We start from the raw sequence: 19,017 nt of genomic DNA, 5'->3' as shown, positions 1-19,017 counted from the left end.
GAGAAAGGAGAGGATGGAAGTGTTGACATTTGACTGGTGTGCCAAATTCCTGATTCCATCCACCCAGCTTCCCCGCTGAAACGGCAAACTTCAATCCCGACATGCTCTGACATCAAAACTGAGACATGCCAGAGAGAAAAGAAAGTTTTGGGTGGGGGGAGGTAGAATCCTCAAATCCCCCAAAAAGATTCCGACCAAAGGCCTAGTGGGATTATTTACGAGCCAGGAATTGGTTTTCAATTAGGTAGGAGTGAGTTTGATATGTCTTCTCACAATAATGCTCACTGTCAGGCAATGACCAATGTTTATGTTAGCTTAGGTTTCCCTATATTAAAGAAACAGGATCCCAACTTTTCTTTTAAAAAAATCATGATGCTGTGTCTAGACCAGACAGACTATATTGTAACTCCTTCCTTATGACAGTCATTGTATTATGATCAAACTCATTGAGGTAAACAAGTGTTTGGCCTGTGTTGAGGCAAGCAAGGGAAGCCTGGACCCAGGAAGGGGCAGAAAAAAAATGATTGTGATGAAAAACTGTTGTTTTCACTGCCTTTGAAAAACCAAGGTAAACTCTAGAGCACATGAGGATTTTATACCCTACATTATTGGTCCAATGGCATTTTATTTATCACACGTAGGCTACAGTGCCCGTGCCATCTCTCTCTGTGTGTGAACGATTTGAAAAGTCCACCACTGAAGGCATCAGTGAAATTGTCTGGATTTTTTTGTGCTTTCTGATATTTTCTTGTTCTCTGTGAATTCCTGCCTGTGATTAGGAGGAAGAGTAAGTTGGACCTCTTTCATTTTTATTTCTACCTCACTGCGCATTGAAGAAGACTTGGCAGGGAGTGTGATTATGGATAATTATCTCTATTTAAACTAAACACTCCCTCCCTCTCCTCCACCTCCCCTCATTCTCATCATCCCAACACTCTCTTTCTGCCCCCCTTCTTCCCTCGCCCCCTCATTCACCAAATCCACTTTGCTGTGGATCAATTGGAGGTGGGAGGAAGGCTGTCATTTTTCAGAATCTAACACTCCCCTTTGGCTGACGCCTCACTCCTCCAATTTTGTCACACTGCCAAGATGTAGAACCACCACTACAGCCACAGCGCCAGTACAGTACAGCACACAGCCACCTGCCCTGCTGGTGCCTAGCCACTCCCCACAACAACAATGTACTGGACTGTTTTCTGACAAACTGTGATTTCTCTGTTGTCTGCGGAAGATTTGTAATTCTCCCATCATTAGAAAAGCGTATCTTCTTCATTCCTGAATTCTTCAATAACTGTGTGTATGTGTGTGCTTGTGTGTGTGTGTGTGCTTGCATGTGTGCGTGCGTGCGTTTGTACATGTGCGAGTGTGTGTGTAACAGAAGGAGAGGTAGAGAGAAAGAGACAGAAAGAGAAAGAGCAGGTTGCAGTTTGGTGGAAAGAATGATTGACAGAAAGGTAATCAGACTTCCTGCTCAGGTGATAGAACCTGTCCTGTCAATCTGAGAGAAGGGCTGCCAGTGTCTTTAGAAGGCTGTTTGGACAGGGAGAAAATAATGACTGTTAGGGGGGTTGGAGTTTGGAATGGCACCTGGTGCGCACGCGACCCAAAACAAGCGCATCTACAAGTATTTCTTCTGATTACAGTCTATATACCATAGCAGTATACAGTTGAAGTTGGAAGTTTACATACACTTAGGTTGGAGTCATTAAAACATATAATTCACTGTTTCACAATTCCAGTGGGTCAGAAGTTTACATATATTAAGTTGACTGTGTCTTTAAACAGCTTGGGAAAATCCAGAAAATTATGTCATGCCTTTAGAAGCTTCTGATAGGCTAATTGACCTAATTTGAGTCAATTGGAGGTGTACCTGTGGATGTATTTCAAGGCCTACCTTCAAACTCAGTGCCTCTTTGCTTGATGACATGGGAAAATCTAAAGAAATCAGCCCCAAAAATTGTAGACCTCCACAAGTCTGGTTCATCCTTGGGAGCAATTTCCAAATGCCTGAAGGTACCACGTACATCTGTACAAACAATAGTACGCAAGTATAAACACCATGGGACCACGCAGCCGTCATACCGCTCAAGAAGGAGATGCGTTCTATCTCCTAGAGGTGAACGTACTTTAGTGCGAAAAGTGTGAATCAATCCCAGAACAACAGCAAAGGACATTGTGAAGATGCTGGAGGAAACAGGTACAAAAGTATCAATATACACAGTAAAATAAGGCCTATATCGACAACCTGAAAGGCCGCTCAGCAAGGAAGAAAGCCACTGCTCTAAAACCGCCACAAAAAAATCTAGACTACGGTTTGCAACTGTCCTCTGGTCTGATGAAACAAAATAGAACTGTTTGGCCAGAAGACCATCATTATGTTTGGAGGGAAAAGAGGGATGCTTGCAAGCTGAAGAACACCATCCCAACCGTGAAGCACAGGGGTGGCAGCATCATGTTGTGGGGGTGTTTTGCTGCAGGAGGGACTGGTGCACTTCACAAAATAGATGGCATCATGAAGACATCAGTCAGGAAGTTAAAGCTTGATCGCAAATGGGTCTTGCAAATGGACAATGACCACACGCATACTTCCAAAGTTGTGGCAAAATGGCTTAAGGACAACAAAGTGAAGGTATTGGAGTGGCCATCACAAAGCCCTGACCTCAATCATATAGAAAATGTGTGGGCAGAACTGAAAAAGCGTGTGCGAGCAAGGAGGCCTACAAACCTGACTCAGTTACACCAGCTCTGTCAGGAGGAATGGGCCAAAACTCACCCAACTTATTGTGGGAAGCTTGTGGAAGGCTACCCGAAACGTTTGACCCAAGTTAAACAATTAAAAGGCAATGCTACCAAATACTAATTGAGTGTATGTAAACTTCTGACCCACTGGGAATGTGATGAAAGAAATAAAAGCTGAAATAAATAATTCTCTCTACTATTATTCTGACATTTCACATTCTTAAAGTGGTGATCCTAACTGACCTAAAACAGGGAATTTTTACTAGGATTAAATGCCAGGAATTGAGAAAAACTGATTTTAAATATATTTGTCTAAGGTTTATGTAAACTTCCAACTTCAACTGTATATTGCCACTTTTCATCTGCAATTATTTTAATCTAATTCCTGTCTAGCAAGCAAACTTCACTTGGGAGAATACTAAATCCATTTCAATTTACCATTCTTGGATCCCTGAGATATATCCCTGATGCTAGCTGGCTAGAGAAATGCTTGCTACTGTAACTACCAAGGCGCGTTCGCTCTGTGTCAGAGACGTGATGGGGGTCCAGTCCGTCCAATTAGCATGTGTTGTGAGTGTCACTATTTTCACAAAGATGCTGTAGGGAGTAAGACATGCACTACTGGCTCACAGACTGGGCAGAACCGAGTGAATTGAGTACCCATCCTGTGGGCTAGGGAAAGAAATATAATTATGCCAAGGCAGCCTGGTAGCAAACTCTCTGCCGGGGCCCGGTGGTAGGGAAACCCAGTGTTAGATAATCAGACTAAACACTTTGTCATAATTACATACCAAACCTCTTATGACATCTCAGTCAGGTCTATATAGAGTCAAGTTCATTTGCTATTTGAAGCTTGGTTGTGTCCTGCTGATTTGACGGTGTATCGTGCAGAAGATCAACATTCATTATATATTCATAAATCCTTTACCACTGTGCGTCCTACCTGTTTCTATAACCAATAACATCAAGAGAGACAACCTTTTCTTTCCTGAGATGAACAATGACCTATGCAAAGTAATGTTATGAGAGTAAGTCCTCTTAAACACATGTGAACAAGTGGTTCGTGAAGGGGCGAAACCGAACTTCCACTTTAGTCAAATGTTCACCGAGTTATGCATTGGTGTCAATGGGAGAGTAGATGACAACTAAGTCCATCCTTGTATAAAACAACTGTATTGACCTTTGTAATGTCTTTGTGTCTCCTTTTCAGGACTCGTCCAAGGCAGTGTCGCTGGGACTGTGGATGGAGGAGATGATCTTCAACTTGGCCGACTCGCGGCTATTCTTCAACGACCTGGAGGTGAGACTCATTTACCTGATGGATTCGATCATCTATTATCCATCCTCCGTTATCCATACTGTTGCTCATCCATCATCTAACATTCACACTTCTGTTTATAATCTATCATCCATATTTGTGCTTATTATCCATCATTGAGCGTCCATACTGTGTTGTTATTATGAATCACATACATCATCCATCCTCTTTATTATGCATCACCCATAATGTTGCTTATATCCATCATCCTCAATTGATACTATCAGCAGGGCCAGGAGTTTTCCCAGGATTTAGGTGACAGCCCTCGTGACAATACTACATCACGTTTAAAAAAGATTCCCTTTCATATTGTTCGGGTTACTCTGTCATATTCTCAAAAGATTTGAGTTGAAAGCCTAACTGTTTAAATGGGCTAGGGTTAAACTGGAGTATTTTTAACATCATGAACAACAGGTAGGTTTTTCTCTGTGCATTCCACAGCCTTTTTCTAACAAAGACCAGGCTTAAATTTGGTTTGTGGTGAGAAGGAACACTGAGTTGTTAATTATAGGTGTGTGTCTGTCTCTTAAATGGAGATTAGTTGTGGGGAGGAGGAACAGCTGAGGGGAAGAAGGCAGAAAAAGCAGTTTTCAAACCCGCTTTTTAAGTTCCTTCTATTTGTCATCCTCTGTTGTTAGTTCCCCATTCAAACAGTAGACTAGTGGCGGCCATCTTTGTTAGTCATATGCTGTGGTTGATTTATGAAGTCATTTTCCTTCAGGTTTGTCAGCAGCTAATAGAGCGCCAATAGATGCCACAGGCTGAGTAACCTGTACGCGATGAAGATATACGAGCTAGGAAAAGCTCTATGATAACCAGGTTATAGAGAAACATGCTTTTAGAAGAAATGGAGGCTAATTTAACTAGCTCCAACAATGTGGTGGTCTTGTGCTTTGAGAATAGCCTAAAATCTTCCATATGTCACTGTTAATTTTGCACGTCAGATATGTACTTGTCCTTACATGCCAATTCATGTCATTAAATCACTTTAGTTGGAGAGGTGTTGAAATGACTGCTGCGGGGTCTAGAGCTGCCTATAAAAAAAACTAGCTTAGCCTATTGGGTTCTGTGGGTCGTGTTATCGATTCCCTCTGTGTCTGTGGGAGCTGGGTCGCAGCATTGGGAGAGTGTCAGGGGAGCATTGGGGGAATGAGGGATGCTGATATTTAAGAGTGTGATGAGTTAGCGTCTTCCTGTGTCTCAGTCCGGTGTAGCTGTGTGAGAGAAGAGATTGAAGTCAGTACTTACTGAAGTAGGTTTCAGGGGATAAAAGAAGGGAAGAAATGAGAATAGCAGATCAGAAGTGGAGATTCAAAGGGATTTGGTGGAGAGGAGGTGGGAGGATACTGCATGTATTATATAGTAGCATCATGGGAAATTCTTTTTTAGGATTTGTTTGAGGAAGCAACTTTTTGCACAGTAGTTCACTATCCTGCCTTATATCTACTATAGACCTTACTTCCAATATATCAAAAGTCCAGAAATCTTAATAATTTAATAATAATACATTAATACTACACAACATACTGTTCAGTGGATCTTGTTTTTAGTGGGCATATATCTGAAGGTTCTTTGGCAGTTGGCAAAAGGTGTTAATGTGGTATAAATCTTAGTGGGGTTTATTAGTGGAGTGTGGTGGTGTCAAGTAGAGCCGGTACGCTCCCATATTCCAAGTTAAAAAAAATATTCTGGCGCCTGGATGTCCCAGCAGCCTATTTCCGCCTCCCTGTTGTCTTTTGTTTAACATTTTTTATTTTGTTCTATCGCTCCCCTAGGCTCCCTTAAGAAACCTGCCCGTGCACAGCTCTGAAACGGATCTCCCTCTCTAATATATCCGCTTTCTTTCCCTCTCCTTTCCCAGGAATGTGACCAAGTTCATATTGATGACGTGGCGTCAGACGACAATGGGCAGGACTTGAGGTACTGTACAGCTTTTCCTCTTGAACTCAACTCGGCCCCACACTTAAACCAGCACTGAGTGGGTTTAGTGGGGGGTGGGGGGGTATATTGAAAATATGTCCTGCTCTCTTTCTTGAAAACATCTCCCACTGGGCAGACACTGGTTGAAAAAAACATTGTTTCCTCGTCATTTCAGTGAAATTACGTCGAACCAACGTGGAATAGACTTGACATCTGTGCCCAGTGGGCTGTCTCTCTCTCTCTCTCTGTCCCTTTCTCTGTTTGTGTGTTTTTCTGTGTGCGTGCGTGTATGTGTCTCTCTCTCTCTCTCTGTCCCTTTCTGTTTGTGTGTTTTTCTGTGTGCGTGCGTGTATGTGTCTCTCTCTCTCTCTCTGTCCCTTTCTGTTTGTGTGTTTTTCTGTGTGCGTGCGTGTATGCGTCTCTCGCTCTCTCGCCATGGCAATTTAATAACAGTATCATCATTCTTCAACGTCTCATCAGAACAGTACTGTCATTCTCTATGTCTGGCTTATTCCAGACATTTTACTACGTAAATTGATGAAGAATTTTAGGATAGATTTCAAAGAAATAGTTGAAAAAGTGCAAGATGTTGCTCAAATGCCTATGTGTGTTCCTTACCATTTAAGTGCTTTTGGGCATGTTACCCTTTTCCACACAAAAATATTTATGAACCTCATTACATTGGATTTGCAAACTGCATGTTCTCCCACTTAAATATAACGCACTTATAATATTGATGTATTCTATATTCAATTTGTTTGATTTATTGTGTCATTTATACTGTCAGCTATTGGTCTTAAATCCAAAGGCCTCTCTCTCATGTTTGGCATCTTTCTTTTTATTATTGGTCTCAGCCTTGCTCTTTTTATAGGATTTTTTTTGAGGCATAATGCATTAATCCATTATTTCGTTACCTTACTTCAGTTATTATATTATACTAGGCCTACTCCATGTAACTAAAGGTTCTGGTCTTAGGCACTGGTCAAGTCCCACCAAACGTCAACTAAATGTGTACATTGATTAGACATGGTTGTTGTCTTGCAGCATGTATAACTTTGGCACAGACGGGTTCCAGAGCCCTGCGGGTGCCGGTACTCTGTGCCTGGGCTCAGGTGTCCATGGTGGGGTGGACTGGATGAGGAAACTAGCCTTCCGCTACCGGAGAGTAAAGGAGATCTACAACACCTACAAGAACAACGTGGGAGGTGGGTTCTGACAGGAGCTAGAAGAGGTGTGTGTGTGTGTGTGTGTGTGTGTGTGTGTGTGTGTGTGTGTGTGTGTGTGTGTGTGTGTGTGTGTGTGTGTGTGTGTGTGTGTGTGTGAAATATCCTCTAGCGGTTAACTGATATACAAATCACAATGTCAATTTAAATTGGTTCATTCTGTATAATCATGATCATAATAAATCATTAACATTGCATCTTCATATACTGCTCCGCTATCAATTTGTGTTTTGTTTTTGTATACCAATCTATGATGAATAATGTGTTAGTGTGTGATTGTGATTGTGTCAGGTTTGGTGGGCAGTCCCAAGCGGGAGGAATGGCTGCAGCTGCGGAGGGAGATGGAGGTCCTGACAGATCTGTGGCTGACCCAGGCTGTCAAGGCCCTGGCCCTCATTAACTCCAGGTCAGGACACACCCCTTCTCAACTGCCTAGCTACCCTATGGTGGAACTATTTAGAAAATAATAAACAATGCAAAGTGATATTAGCGTATGTAATCCATAAAAATGAAACGGACAGTACTCCAAATGTATTGACCATTCTTGTTTTGCATGGTTAATAAATATAATAAATAAGTATTGAAATTGAACCTGGAACTCTATAGAGCTACAGTATATATACACAACCAGGAAATATTGACAAGACTAAGATCTGGAGCTGAAATACCCGTTGGCTGGTATTTTTTCCTTGTTGTCACTCTTTTTTTTGTCCCATTCAAACTGACACAAGGCAATTATCGTACTTGTTTGAACATGACACACATATTGACATCATGTGTTGACATCTCTCTGTTTCCAGACCAAACTGTGTGAATGTGCTGGTGACCACCACCCAGCTGATCCCGGCCCTGTCCAAGGTCCTGCTCTATGGTCTGGGCTCAGCGTTCCCCATAGAGAACATCTACAGTGCCACCAAGACAGGTGAGGTAGCACACAAGCACTCGTTATGGCGTAGGACACTTGTTAGGGTTAAAAAGCCCAACTCATCGTGTCAAGGAAGGGATATTATATTTACGGTTGGGCTGATTGTGCACAGATAGTAGTACCCGACAGACAATGTTTCCCAACCACGCTGCGAAAACAATCTACTACTAGCAGACTTTGGTTTTGTGCGATCCTTGTTTATGTTTGTGACATTTTTATTAAGTGTTATTTAAACACTTATTTGTTAACACTTACGTTTAACATTTTTAACACTTAATTTGTAAACAATTTGAACACTGACATATGTCCAACACTTATTTGTTAACGGTTACTTTTAACACTTTTAAACACTTAACATTTTTAAAAGTAACACAACACTTATTTTCCAGGGAAAGAGAGCTGCTTTGAGCGTGTGGCCCAGAGGTTCGGCCGGCGAGCAGTGTACGTGGTCATAGGGGACGGAGTGGAGGAAGAGTCTGTAGCCAAGAAGGTGAGACTCACATGTAACCAGGAAAAGGGGTGGGGGTAAACAAGATATTACCCCCTGCCTTATTTCTCATGCTAGGAAGTCAGATTAAATTGAATATGCACCCACGCATATTATTTGGTGCGTTTGCTTGTTATTATTTGAAAAAACAAAATAATGTTTATATCCTGCATGATGAAATTGTGTTCGGTATTAGTTTGACTGAACCCTCTCCAACACTGTCTAAGATTGTATTAGCTCGCCAAGCTTAGGCACCTTGACTGTGGTTAACCGAACAATAATAGCCAACTAGTCACATTAGTCAGTGTTCAGCTAGTTACATTAGCTAACTAGTTTAGCCAGTGTTCAGCATTTAAAACATTTCTGTTTGTGTCTTTCAGTATCTAGTTTAGCCAGTGCTCCACATTTTAAACATGTCCTTTTGTACCTTGCAGTAGCTAGTTTAGTCAATGTTCTAAACATGTCTGTTTGTGTCTTGCAGAAGAACATGCCTTTCTGGAGAGTGTCGTGTCGGCCTGACCTGGAGGCTCTAAGTCATGCACTGGAGCTGGACTACCTCTAGTGGGCGCTATAACAATCCCATCATGCCTTTAGCCAGTTCCTGCCTGGTGATGCCGCTTCCTGTCCAATGGACCAATTGGGTTGAGGGCAGCGACGATTCACCACCATACAAAAGCAAAGAATGACGGACCAATCTTTGTATCAGCAGGGAAACGCAATTGTTACTGGAAATTGTACATGTGCTTTCACCCGTTCACCCAGGGACTTTTACATGTGAAAGGTATCCCACTTTGGAACTTTAGAGCGTTGCACTGAAAATAATGACCAAGGTCAGGGATGGGCAACTGGTGGCCTCCGCAGTTTTTCTCTTGTTATGTCAATTAGGCCATATCAGCTCAAATGTTTTAGATTGGTAAGTTCGTCTAGCGGTCAGCTATCTAAACCAGCAAAAATGGTTGAATTACCGGCCGGGGGCCACCATTGATTTTGTTAGTCTGTCTCACTCAGATATCATATTAAATACTGCAAACATTTCTCTCCAGCCTATGGCAAAATGTGTAGAATTACAAAAATGTCGCTGTAAAACAGCAAATGTTCTTCACCGCCCATGGCAAAATGAGTAGAATTGCAGGAAATGTGTTACAAAATTGCTGAATCTTCTTTCCGCTCCATGGCAAAATGTGTAGAATTGTAGCAAACTTTCTTTAAAACTCCACATTTTCACTACGCCCCATGGCAAAATGTGTAGAATTGCACGAAATGAACTCTCAAATTTTAAAACAATGTCTCTCCGCTGTCAAGAGGAGGGCTGCTAAAATGCTTTGCTCTCAATGTGGTTGGTGTGACCGGCAAGCAACTACCATCCCTCATAATGAGTTCAGTTTCTTGTGGCCCCCAGACCCATCAAAGTTACCCATCCCTGACCTAGGTGATCTACAGTTGAAGTCGGAAGTTTACATACACCTTAGCAAAATACATTTAACTCAGTTTGTCACAATTCCTGACAATCCTCGTAAAAAATCACTGTCTTATGTCAGTTAGGATCACCACTTTATTTTAAGAATGTGAAATGTCTGAATAATAGTAGAGAGAATGATTTATTTCAGCTTTTATTTCATTCATCACATTCCCAGTGGGTCAGAAGTTTACAGGCACTCAATTAGTATTTGGTAGCATTGCCTTTAAATTGTTTAACTTGGGTCAAACGTTTCGGGTAGCCTTCCACAAGCTTCCCACAATAAGTTGGGTGAATTGTGGCCCATTCCTCCTGACAGAGCTGCTGTAACTCAGTCAGGTTTGTAGGCCTCCTTGCTCGCACACACTTTTTCAGTTCTGCCCACAAATGTTCTATAGGATTGAGGTCAAGGCTTTGTGATGGCCACTCCAATACCTTGACTTTGTTGTCCTTAACTTCTTGGTGACAGGGGGCAGTATTTTCACGTCCGGATGAAATGCATGCCCAAATTCAACTGCCTGCTACTCATCCCCAGAAGATAAGATATGCACATTATTAGTATATTTGGATAGAAACACTCTGAAGTTTCTAAAACTGTTTGAATCATGTCTGTGAGTATAACATGATTTATATTTTTATTTCTGAGGTTTGTGTCGCACCTGCAGGGTTGAAATATGTTTTCTGTCTTTGTTTACGGAGGTGCTACCCTCAGAGTCACAAAAAGCAGAAATATAGATCAAATTAATCACTAACCTTTGATGATCTTCATCAGATGACACTCATAGGACATCATGTTACACAATACATGTATGTTTTGTTCAATAATGTGCATATTTATATCCAAAAATCTCAGTTTACATTGGCGCGTTACGTGCAGTAATGTTTTGATTCCAAAACATCCGGTGATTTAGCAGAAATACTCATAATAAACATTGATAAAAGATATTAGTGTTATTCACAGAATTAAAGATAGACTTCTCCTTAATGCAACCGCTGTGTCAGATTTCAATTTTTTTTTACGGAAAAAGCATAATCTGAGAACGGTGCTCAGAACCCAAAACAGCCAGAGGAATGTCCTCCATTATGGAAACAACAAAGTTAGAAACAACACCATAAATATTCACTTACCTTTGATCTTCATCAGAAGGCACTCCCAGGAATCCCAGTTCAACAATAAATGACTGATTTGTTCCATAAAGTTCCATAATTTATGTCCAAATAGCCACTTGTTGTTAGCGTGTTCAGCTCAGTAATCCATCTTCATGAGGTGCAGGCACTTCATCCAGACAAAAACATTACAGTCTTTTAGAAACATATCAAACGATGTATGGAATCAATCGTTAGGATGTTTTTAACATAAAACATCAATAGTGTTCCAACCAGTGAATTCCTTTGTCTTCAGAAAAAGCACTGGAACGCGAGGTAACTCTGTCGGGAGTGCACGTCATGAGACCAAGGCTCTCGGCCAGACCACTGACTCAAAGAGGTCTCATGAGCCCCTCCTTTATAGTAGAATCCTCATTCAAGTTTCAAAAGACGGTTGACATCTAGTGGAAGCTGTAGGAAGTGCAACCTCATCCATATCTATCTCAATGTGTATTCGGTAGGCCAAGCTTTGAAAAACTACAAACCTCAGATGTCCCACTTCCTGGTTGAATTTCTCTCAGGTTTTCGCCTGCCATATGAGTACTGTTATACTCACAGACATCATTCAAACAGTTTTAGAAACTTCAGGGTGTTTTCTATCCAATACTAATAATAATATGCATATATTAGCATCTGGGACAGAGTAGGAGGCAGTTCACTCTGGGCACGCTTTTCATCCAAAAGTGAAAATGCTGCCCCCTATCCCAAAAAAGGTTAAAGGCACAGTCAACTTAGTGTATGTAAACGTCTGACCCACTGGAATTGTGAAACAGTGAATTGTAAGTGAAATATTCTTTCTGTAAACAATTGTTGGAAAAATTACTTGTGTCATGCACAAAGTAACTGACTTCCCAAAACTATAGTTTGTTAACAAGACATTTGTGGAGTGGTTGAAAAATGAGTTTTAATGACTCCAACCTAAGTGTATGTAAACTTCCAACTTCAACTGTAAGTGCATTTAGTCCTTACGTGGGGATGATTAGTTTAATTTAGTTTATTTGCTTGTTGTGTGCTAACTTTTCTTATTAGGAATGGGATAGAGGAAATTGTTAAGATAAGAGACCTTCTAGTAGACACTACCAGCAAGTTATTAAGGATAAATCCTACCTTGACTTGATCTTTTCACATGGCTTTTTTGATACATTGTACATTTATATTATAACTATTGCCCCAATAGTAGCTCTGTCTCATTCAGCAGGTTAATGATTAATTCATAGTCTGAATATTTATATTTTTTTACCTATAATTTGTGACCTACGGTATTTATTGATCAGTTCAGTTATGCCTGATCAAAATGATATTGTAGATGAAAATACAAATCAGTCAAGTGTCCAATCACAAAATTATGAGCTGAGACCTAAAAGAAAGAAATGGGAGAGGATTTTCGCAAAACCTATCAGTGACAATTATCTAAAAATGAAGATGGACATAGCAACCATTTTCGGATTTTACCATACCATTTGATTCATAGTCCATTGACCCATGATATGTCATAAATCATTTAATTGAATATTCTATTGATTTGCCACAAACACACTTATGCAGTCAATCTAATCCGGACAAAATACTTCCAACCCTACCGGAGATGACTGTTTAATGTTGTTATCTAATATACCAAAGATTAATACTCAAATATCTTATCCATTCCATGCCACACTTTGAAAAATAATTGGTAAAAGCCAACTCTGCATCCTTCATTTGCAACTAAGCAAAGAGTTTCAGATAGACAGACAGAAAGACAAACAGTCAAAGCACAAGGAAATCATATACTTAACTTAAGAAATACCAATTCCTTGTGAAACGTCTTTTTAGCGTATACATTTGTCATGGAGAGGACTTAGGGCTCTATTCAATCCGCATCGCGGAAGTTCAGCTTCAAAGCGTGACTGAAATTTAAAGGCAATGTTCCTGCTTTATAGCGGGGATTGCATTCACAATGGGTCAGCTCAATCGTAAATTACCTTTACATTTCTATCCCAGAATATGTAACACTTCGGGTTTACAGATTGAATAGAGCACTTAGTCTGGCGATTGAATCTTATTCTGTTTCATGAATTGATCGGTGTACAATTGTAGTCATCTTTCTCCGTGAATGTTTATATAGCCTGTATGTAATGAAAATGGTATGATTGTCTTTGGACATGCATGTGCCTATTACAGTGCCTGTCAGCTTAGCTATGATTTGTATATAAGGTTTTATTGTTGATTTGTTTTGACGGACAATTATAATAGATTAATAAAGATAAATTAATTACATTCTGAGAAAAGTGTATCTTATTTCAAATCGAATTGCTCACTGACTACACATTTGAACTGTATTCCAGACTTTTCAGCTAATAGGTCATTTGACGTCTACTTTTGCCTTCCGAACAGCCTCAATTTGTCGGGCATGGACTCCACAACGTGTCAAAAGCGTTCCACAGGGATGCTGGCCCATGTTGACTCCAATGCTTCCCACAGTTGTGTTCTTAAGACACTCGAACAGGTGTGACTCCCACCTACTACCATTCAAAGGCACTTAAAATATTTAGTCTTTCCCATTCACCCTCTGAATGGCACACATACACAATACATGTCTCAATTATCTCAAGACTTAAAAAATACATCTTTAACCTGTCTCCTCCCATTCATCTACACTGATTGTAGTGGATTTAATAAGCTACATCTGTCACACCGTGATCTGTTTCACCTGTCTTTGTGATTGTCTCCACCCCCCTCCAGGTGTTGCCCATCTTCCCCATTATCCCCTGTGTACTGTTTGTCTGTTTGTTTTGTTTCGTCAAGCCTACCAGCGTTTTCCCCTCTGTTCCTGTCTCTCGGTTGTTCCTGGTTTCCCAGTGTTGACCTTTACTGCCTGCAATTGACCTGTCTTTTGCCTGCCCCTGTTGGATTAATAAACTGTTACGGCACAGTCGATAGCGCGCCGGACCTCGGGCTCGAAGGTCGAGGGTTCGAGACCTGCTCCCTGCTGTTTCATTACATTGGTGTCGGAAGTGATCAGACTTTGCAGCCACGACAGTGCATATGCTTGGCCGGTGAGCGCGAAATTGACCCTGCCCCACGAGCATGCTTTCACGGCACAGTCGATAGCGCGCCGCTCGGGCTCAAAGGTTGAGGGTTCGAGACCTGCTCCCTGCTGTTTCATTACAATAAGATCCTACACATAACATCAGCTACTGACCCAGACAGCGTGGGGCGACGCACAATTGGCCTAGCGTCGTCCGGGTTAGGGAGGGCTTGGCCGGTAGGGATATCCTTGTCTCATCGCGCACCAGCGACTCCTGTGGCAGGCCGGGCGCAGTGCACGCTAACCAAGGTTGCCAGGTGCACTGTGTTTCCTCCGACACATTGATGCGGCTGGCTTCCGGGTTGGATGCACGCTGTGTTAAGAAGCAGTGCGGCTTGGTTGGGTTGTGTATCGGAGGACACATGACTTTCAACCTTCGTCTCTCCCGAGCCCGTACGGGAGTTGTAGCGATGAGACAAGATATTAGCTACTAAAACAATTGGATACTACGAAATTGGGAAGAAAAAGGGGTAAAAAAAATAATTTAAAAAATATTTTTAAAAAAAAAATAAAAAAATAAATTAGATATGTGTAATATCTGAAAATATAATGGTTGGACACATCTCCTGTCTGATGCAATGCATGGTTGCTTTAGTTTGACAAAGTAATCCAGACTGGTGTTTTCTCCATCTCCTTGGCTATCATACTCAAATTCCAATGATTTCAAAACACGGTCCTCCAGAAAGTGGAGAGCATACACATAACGTTAGCTAGCGAGCCAGCCAGCCAGCTAACGTTAGCTAGCTAACAGTACATTTTAACTTGACATTAGGTTTATGCAGTTTTACTAAGCGTTTTTTTTTAAAGCCGCGTTCGACACGATTACCTAAACATACTGACCAGCTCCAATAGACAGACTAAACCAACTAGGCTTGTAATTTAACAATTTTATTCACATTTACAGATGGCATATAAGTTTGATATTAAGGCACATGAAAGTTCACTAGAAGGCATTTCTGCCAAAAAACGCATTTTGCTAAAAGAAATGCTCTCCTGTGAAGTCGTGACTTGCGACATACGCCTAGTTTCCCGAATCGGGTCACATATTTCCATGAAATCTGTACACCACCAAGCTACCAAAATTGTCTTAGGGTCATTTTTGACCCGGCAGTTCTAAAATAATTTACACACCACAAAAAAAAAAAAAAAGAAACACACACACACATACTGATTGAACTCAGCCAGCAGCTCCTGAAGAGGAAGATCACCATGTTTGGCACAGTTAGAAAGAACAAGCCTGAGCTCCCCCCTGCACTCCTCGCAACAAGGGGGAGAGAGGCCTTATCAAAGTTTGCCTTCACCCCCACCACCACTCTAGTTTCTTACCTCCCAAAGAGGAACAATAATGTGGTCCTCCTGGGCACACTGCACAAAACAGATGAGATCAGTGATCATGAGGACAGGAAGCCAGCAATCATCCTGGACTACAACCACAATACAGGAGGCCTGGACAACCTGTACAAGGTGATGGGAACTTACAGCTGCAGGAGGATGACTGCCCGCTGGCCCCTGGTCATCTTCCATAATATCATTGATGTGTCCTCATACAATGCCTTCGTGATCTGGAACAAGATCAACCCTACCTGGATGCCTGATCGACAGAACAAGAGTAGGGTGTTCCTGGAGCAGCTGGGAAAGGCACTTGTAACCCCACACATTCAAAGAAGGGAGCGTTTCCCCCACACAGCAACGTCTGCAGCGCTTGTGAAAACTGTTCAGTGGGCTGAATCTTGTCCTGATCCACCTGAGACTGCAGCTGGGGCAGGCAAGAAGAGGAGATGCCAATTCTGTCCCCCAAAGAAGGACTGTAAAAGCAAATACTATGTGCTTCACATGTGATAAATACATCTGCAAAAGTCCATGCACCCACACGTGCATACTGTCCTACATGTGCTTATTGGAGATGATAGATTTATGTTCTTCACATTTTTGTTTAGTATCTATTATCTTATTCTTATTTATTGTTGTTGTTGATACACCTTGTGGGTGTGAGCAATGGTTTACAAAAATGGGGGGAGAAGACTCGTATTTTGTAGTTGAATTCCTCATTGTACAGTATATAAGAATATATCACTATGTTGCCAAAAAGTTCAAGACTGTTATCGTTTCCCTTCAATAAAATGCATTCAAAACTACTGCACATTTCTGCTACTTTCTTAGGCTATACAAGTGCTATCTCTTGCTATAAAATGTGTGTTTACACCTATGAAGTACCTTTAGCAATAATAATAAACATCTACTTTAGTAAATAAAACAATTATGACAGGTGTGTTGTAATGAAAACAAGTGGTGTCCACTGAGTAAATGCAGTCTTTCTGCATTGGGAAGAGGGAAAACCCAGAGATTCACAAAGTTTGTGATGAATGACAGGTTGTTTCTTCATGCAACATAGATTTGGAGTTTAAAAGTCAATTAAGCTGCTTTATTTTAGGGGTTTAGTGAAGGCGGGGTACATTTCTACTACACAACGGTTAAGTTTCTATCGCACAATCTGTAACATTTCAGACCTTAACTGAATGTACATTTTTCTGACATTGCACGATCCCATGAGAACTTTTATTTCAAGATGCCATGATTGGACAAATTGAAGACAAATAGAAAACAATAATGTCCTCATATTCAACCAGAACGCATTCAAACCAAATAATAATTTTGGAGAGGGGGTTAGCATACAGATACCTCAAGCAAATAAAATGATTAGGTCATGTATTTAACTAACTTAGATTTTTAGATTGTCAGGAATACAAATGAGAAAATGTGGGCCAATAGCACCCTCAAGTGGTTGCTTACTGCACTGATCTCAATCAATCAAATGTATTTATAAAGCCCTTCTTACATCAGAAACCCAGCCTAAAACACCAAACAGCAAGCAATGCAGGTGAGAACTCAATAATGTTAGGAGTAAAAGAGAAGAGAAAAACATAAACATGTTGTAAACATTTAAAGGTCATTTCTGATTAAGCCGATATATGGGTGCTTGGAGAGAATTAGTCGGCGAGTGGATAATGTGCCTTTACTATCCATCCTACTGGCGAACGTACAATCACTGGAAAATAAACTGGATGAGCTTCATTCGAGACTATCCTACCAACAAGACATTAATTACACCAAGGTTTTTTTTATTCTAAGAGAAATGTTCAATTATATTCCATGATATTCTTAAAATATATGTGTTGACTGAATATAAGGAAGTGATGTCTGCTAAATAATCAAGTTGGCAGCCCAGTCATATAGCCTCGGCACCTACATAAAGTTGAGTGACTCACTCATTCATAATACAGCAGAGTGGGGCAGCAGTCTAAGACACTGCATTACAGTGTCAACTGTGTTGCTAAAGATGCTGGTTCGATACCCGTGCTGGCCATGACCGGGAGACCCATTATTTTTTAAACAAAACAATTATTATTAGTTAATTATTAAATAATATAGAATTATATAAAAGCAATAGGATTTGAAGCAATAGCCTACCCGCGTTAAACTCAAATATACTAATTGATAAAAACAAAACGTTATCAATTGGAACCTTTAACAAGTGGAAGGGGGGAAAAGGTATTACTATTATTATTAACCCTGTTTTTCACAAGCGAAGCAGGCTGTGAATTCTGTAAACAACGTTTCTAGGATGGGCTATTAGCAGGACAATATATAATGGTCATGTTGGTCATGGCTCCTGAGTGGCACAGTGGTCTAAGGAACTGCATCTCAAGGCAAGAAGCATCACTACAGTCCCAGGCTGTATAACATCCGACCCTGATGGGGAGTCCCATGGGGCGACGCACAATTGGCCAAGCATCGTCAGGGTTAGGGGAGGGTTTGGCCTGCCGGGATGTCCATGTCCCAAAAAATAGGCATGGTGGGCTTTTGGTGCCTCTCCCTCTAAAAACAGAAATTAATATTTAATATTATATATTCATATTATTTTGTCCTTTATTCAGATTACAACTGCTGACTTTCGGTTATTTGAAAACCAAATCATCTCCCAAAATATCGTTATTTTTGAATTAAACAAGGATTTGAAAATGTGATCGTGAACTCTGCAAACAATGTTTCCAGTCCGAGAATGAGAATAATAAATGACTGTAATTAATACATTCGTTCAATGCATTGGATTACAAAATAAGCCATTATGAGCCGGAGCTGAGAGGATCACCACAACTAAAAGGTATTTTGGTTTCAGTGCCTTTTCTTTAAAAAAAAGTGTATATAGCCTATCAATGTGTAGGCATACTGTGTAATAAAATCGACAATTGTGTACTAAAAACGTGAATGTGTTTTTGCAGAGCATACAACCATGTCGACAACCATCCATGGAGATCAGTGGACAAAGAGTTGGACAACGGGCCAGTGTGTACAACATATGTACACTACTGTTCAAAAGTTTGGGGTCACTTAAAAAATGTCCATGTTTTTGAAAGAAAAGCAAATTTTTTGTCCGTTAATTTTTTTCCAAATTTATCAGAAATACAGTAGACATTGTTAATGTTTTAAATGACTATTATAGCTGGAAACGGCTGATTTGTTGGAATAACTATCAGCAACCATCACTCCTGTGTTCCAATGGCACGTTGTCTTAGCTAATCCAAGTTTATCATTTTAAAAGGCTAATTGATCATTAGAAAACCCTTTAGCAATTATGTTAGCACAGCTGAAAACTGTTGTTCTGATTAAAGAAGCAATAAAACTGGCCTTCTTTAGACTAGTTGAGTATTTAGTAGCATCAGCATGTGTGGGTTCGA

At 40.7% G+C, this 19,017-nt stretch overlaps 1 protein-coding gene across 1 annotated transcript in view; it reads left to right on the top strand.

Annotated features, from left to right (window-relative positions):
• The window catches only part of LOC115142840 (eyes absent homolog 2), a 69,921-nt gene extending 56,451 nt beyond the window's left edge, over positions 1–13,470 (top strand). Inside the window, exons 10-16 of the mRNA XM_029682623.2 lie at positions 3,950–4,039; positions 5,919–5,977; positions 7,022–7,182; positions 7,492–7,606; positions 8,001–8,122; positions 8,515–8,615; positions 9,094–13,470. Of these exons, the coding sequence (XP_029538483.1) occupies positions 3,950–4,039; positions 5,919–5,977; positions 7,022–7,182; positions 7,492–7,606; positions 8,001–8,122; positions 8,515–8,615; positions 9,094–9,174 (729 nt within the window). The 3' untranslated portion in view covers positions 9,175–13,470. The remainder of the gene's footprint in view (positions 1–3,949; positions 4,040–5,918; positions 5,978–7,021; positions 7,183–7,491; positions 7,607–8,000; positions 8,123–8,514; positions 8,616–9,093) is intronic.
• Positions 13,471–19,017: the final 5,547 nt, after the last annotated feature.

This window comes from Oncorhynchus nerka, linkage group LG15 (assembly GCF_034236695.1).
Source record: "Oncorhynchus nerka isolate Pitt River linkage group LG15, Oner_Uvic_2.0, whole genome shotgun sequence".
Classification (NCBI taxonomy): Eukaryota; Metazoa; Chordata; class Actinopteri; order Salmoniformes; family Salmonidae; genus Oncorhynchus; species Oncorhynchus nerka.
The sequence above is the reverse complement of the archived record's forward strand: the minus strand, read 5'-3'. Positions and strand labels throughout refer to the sequence as shown.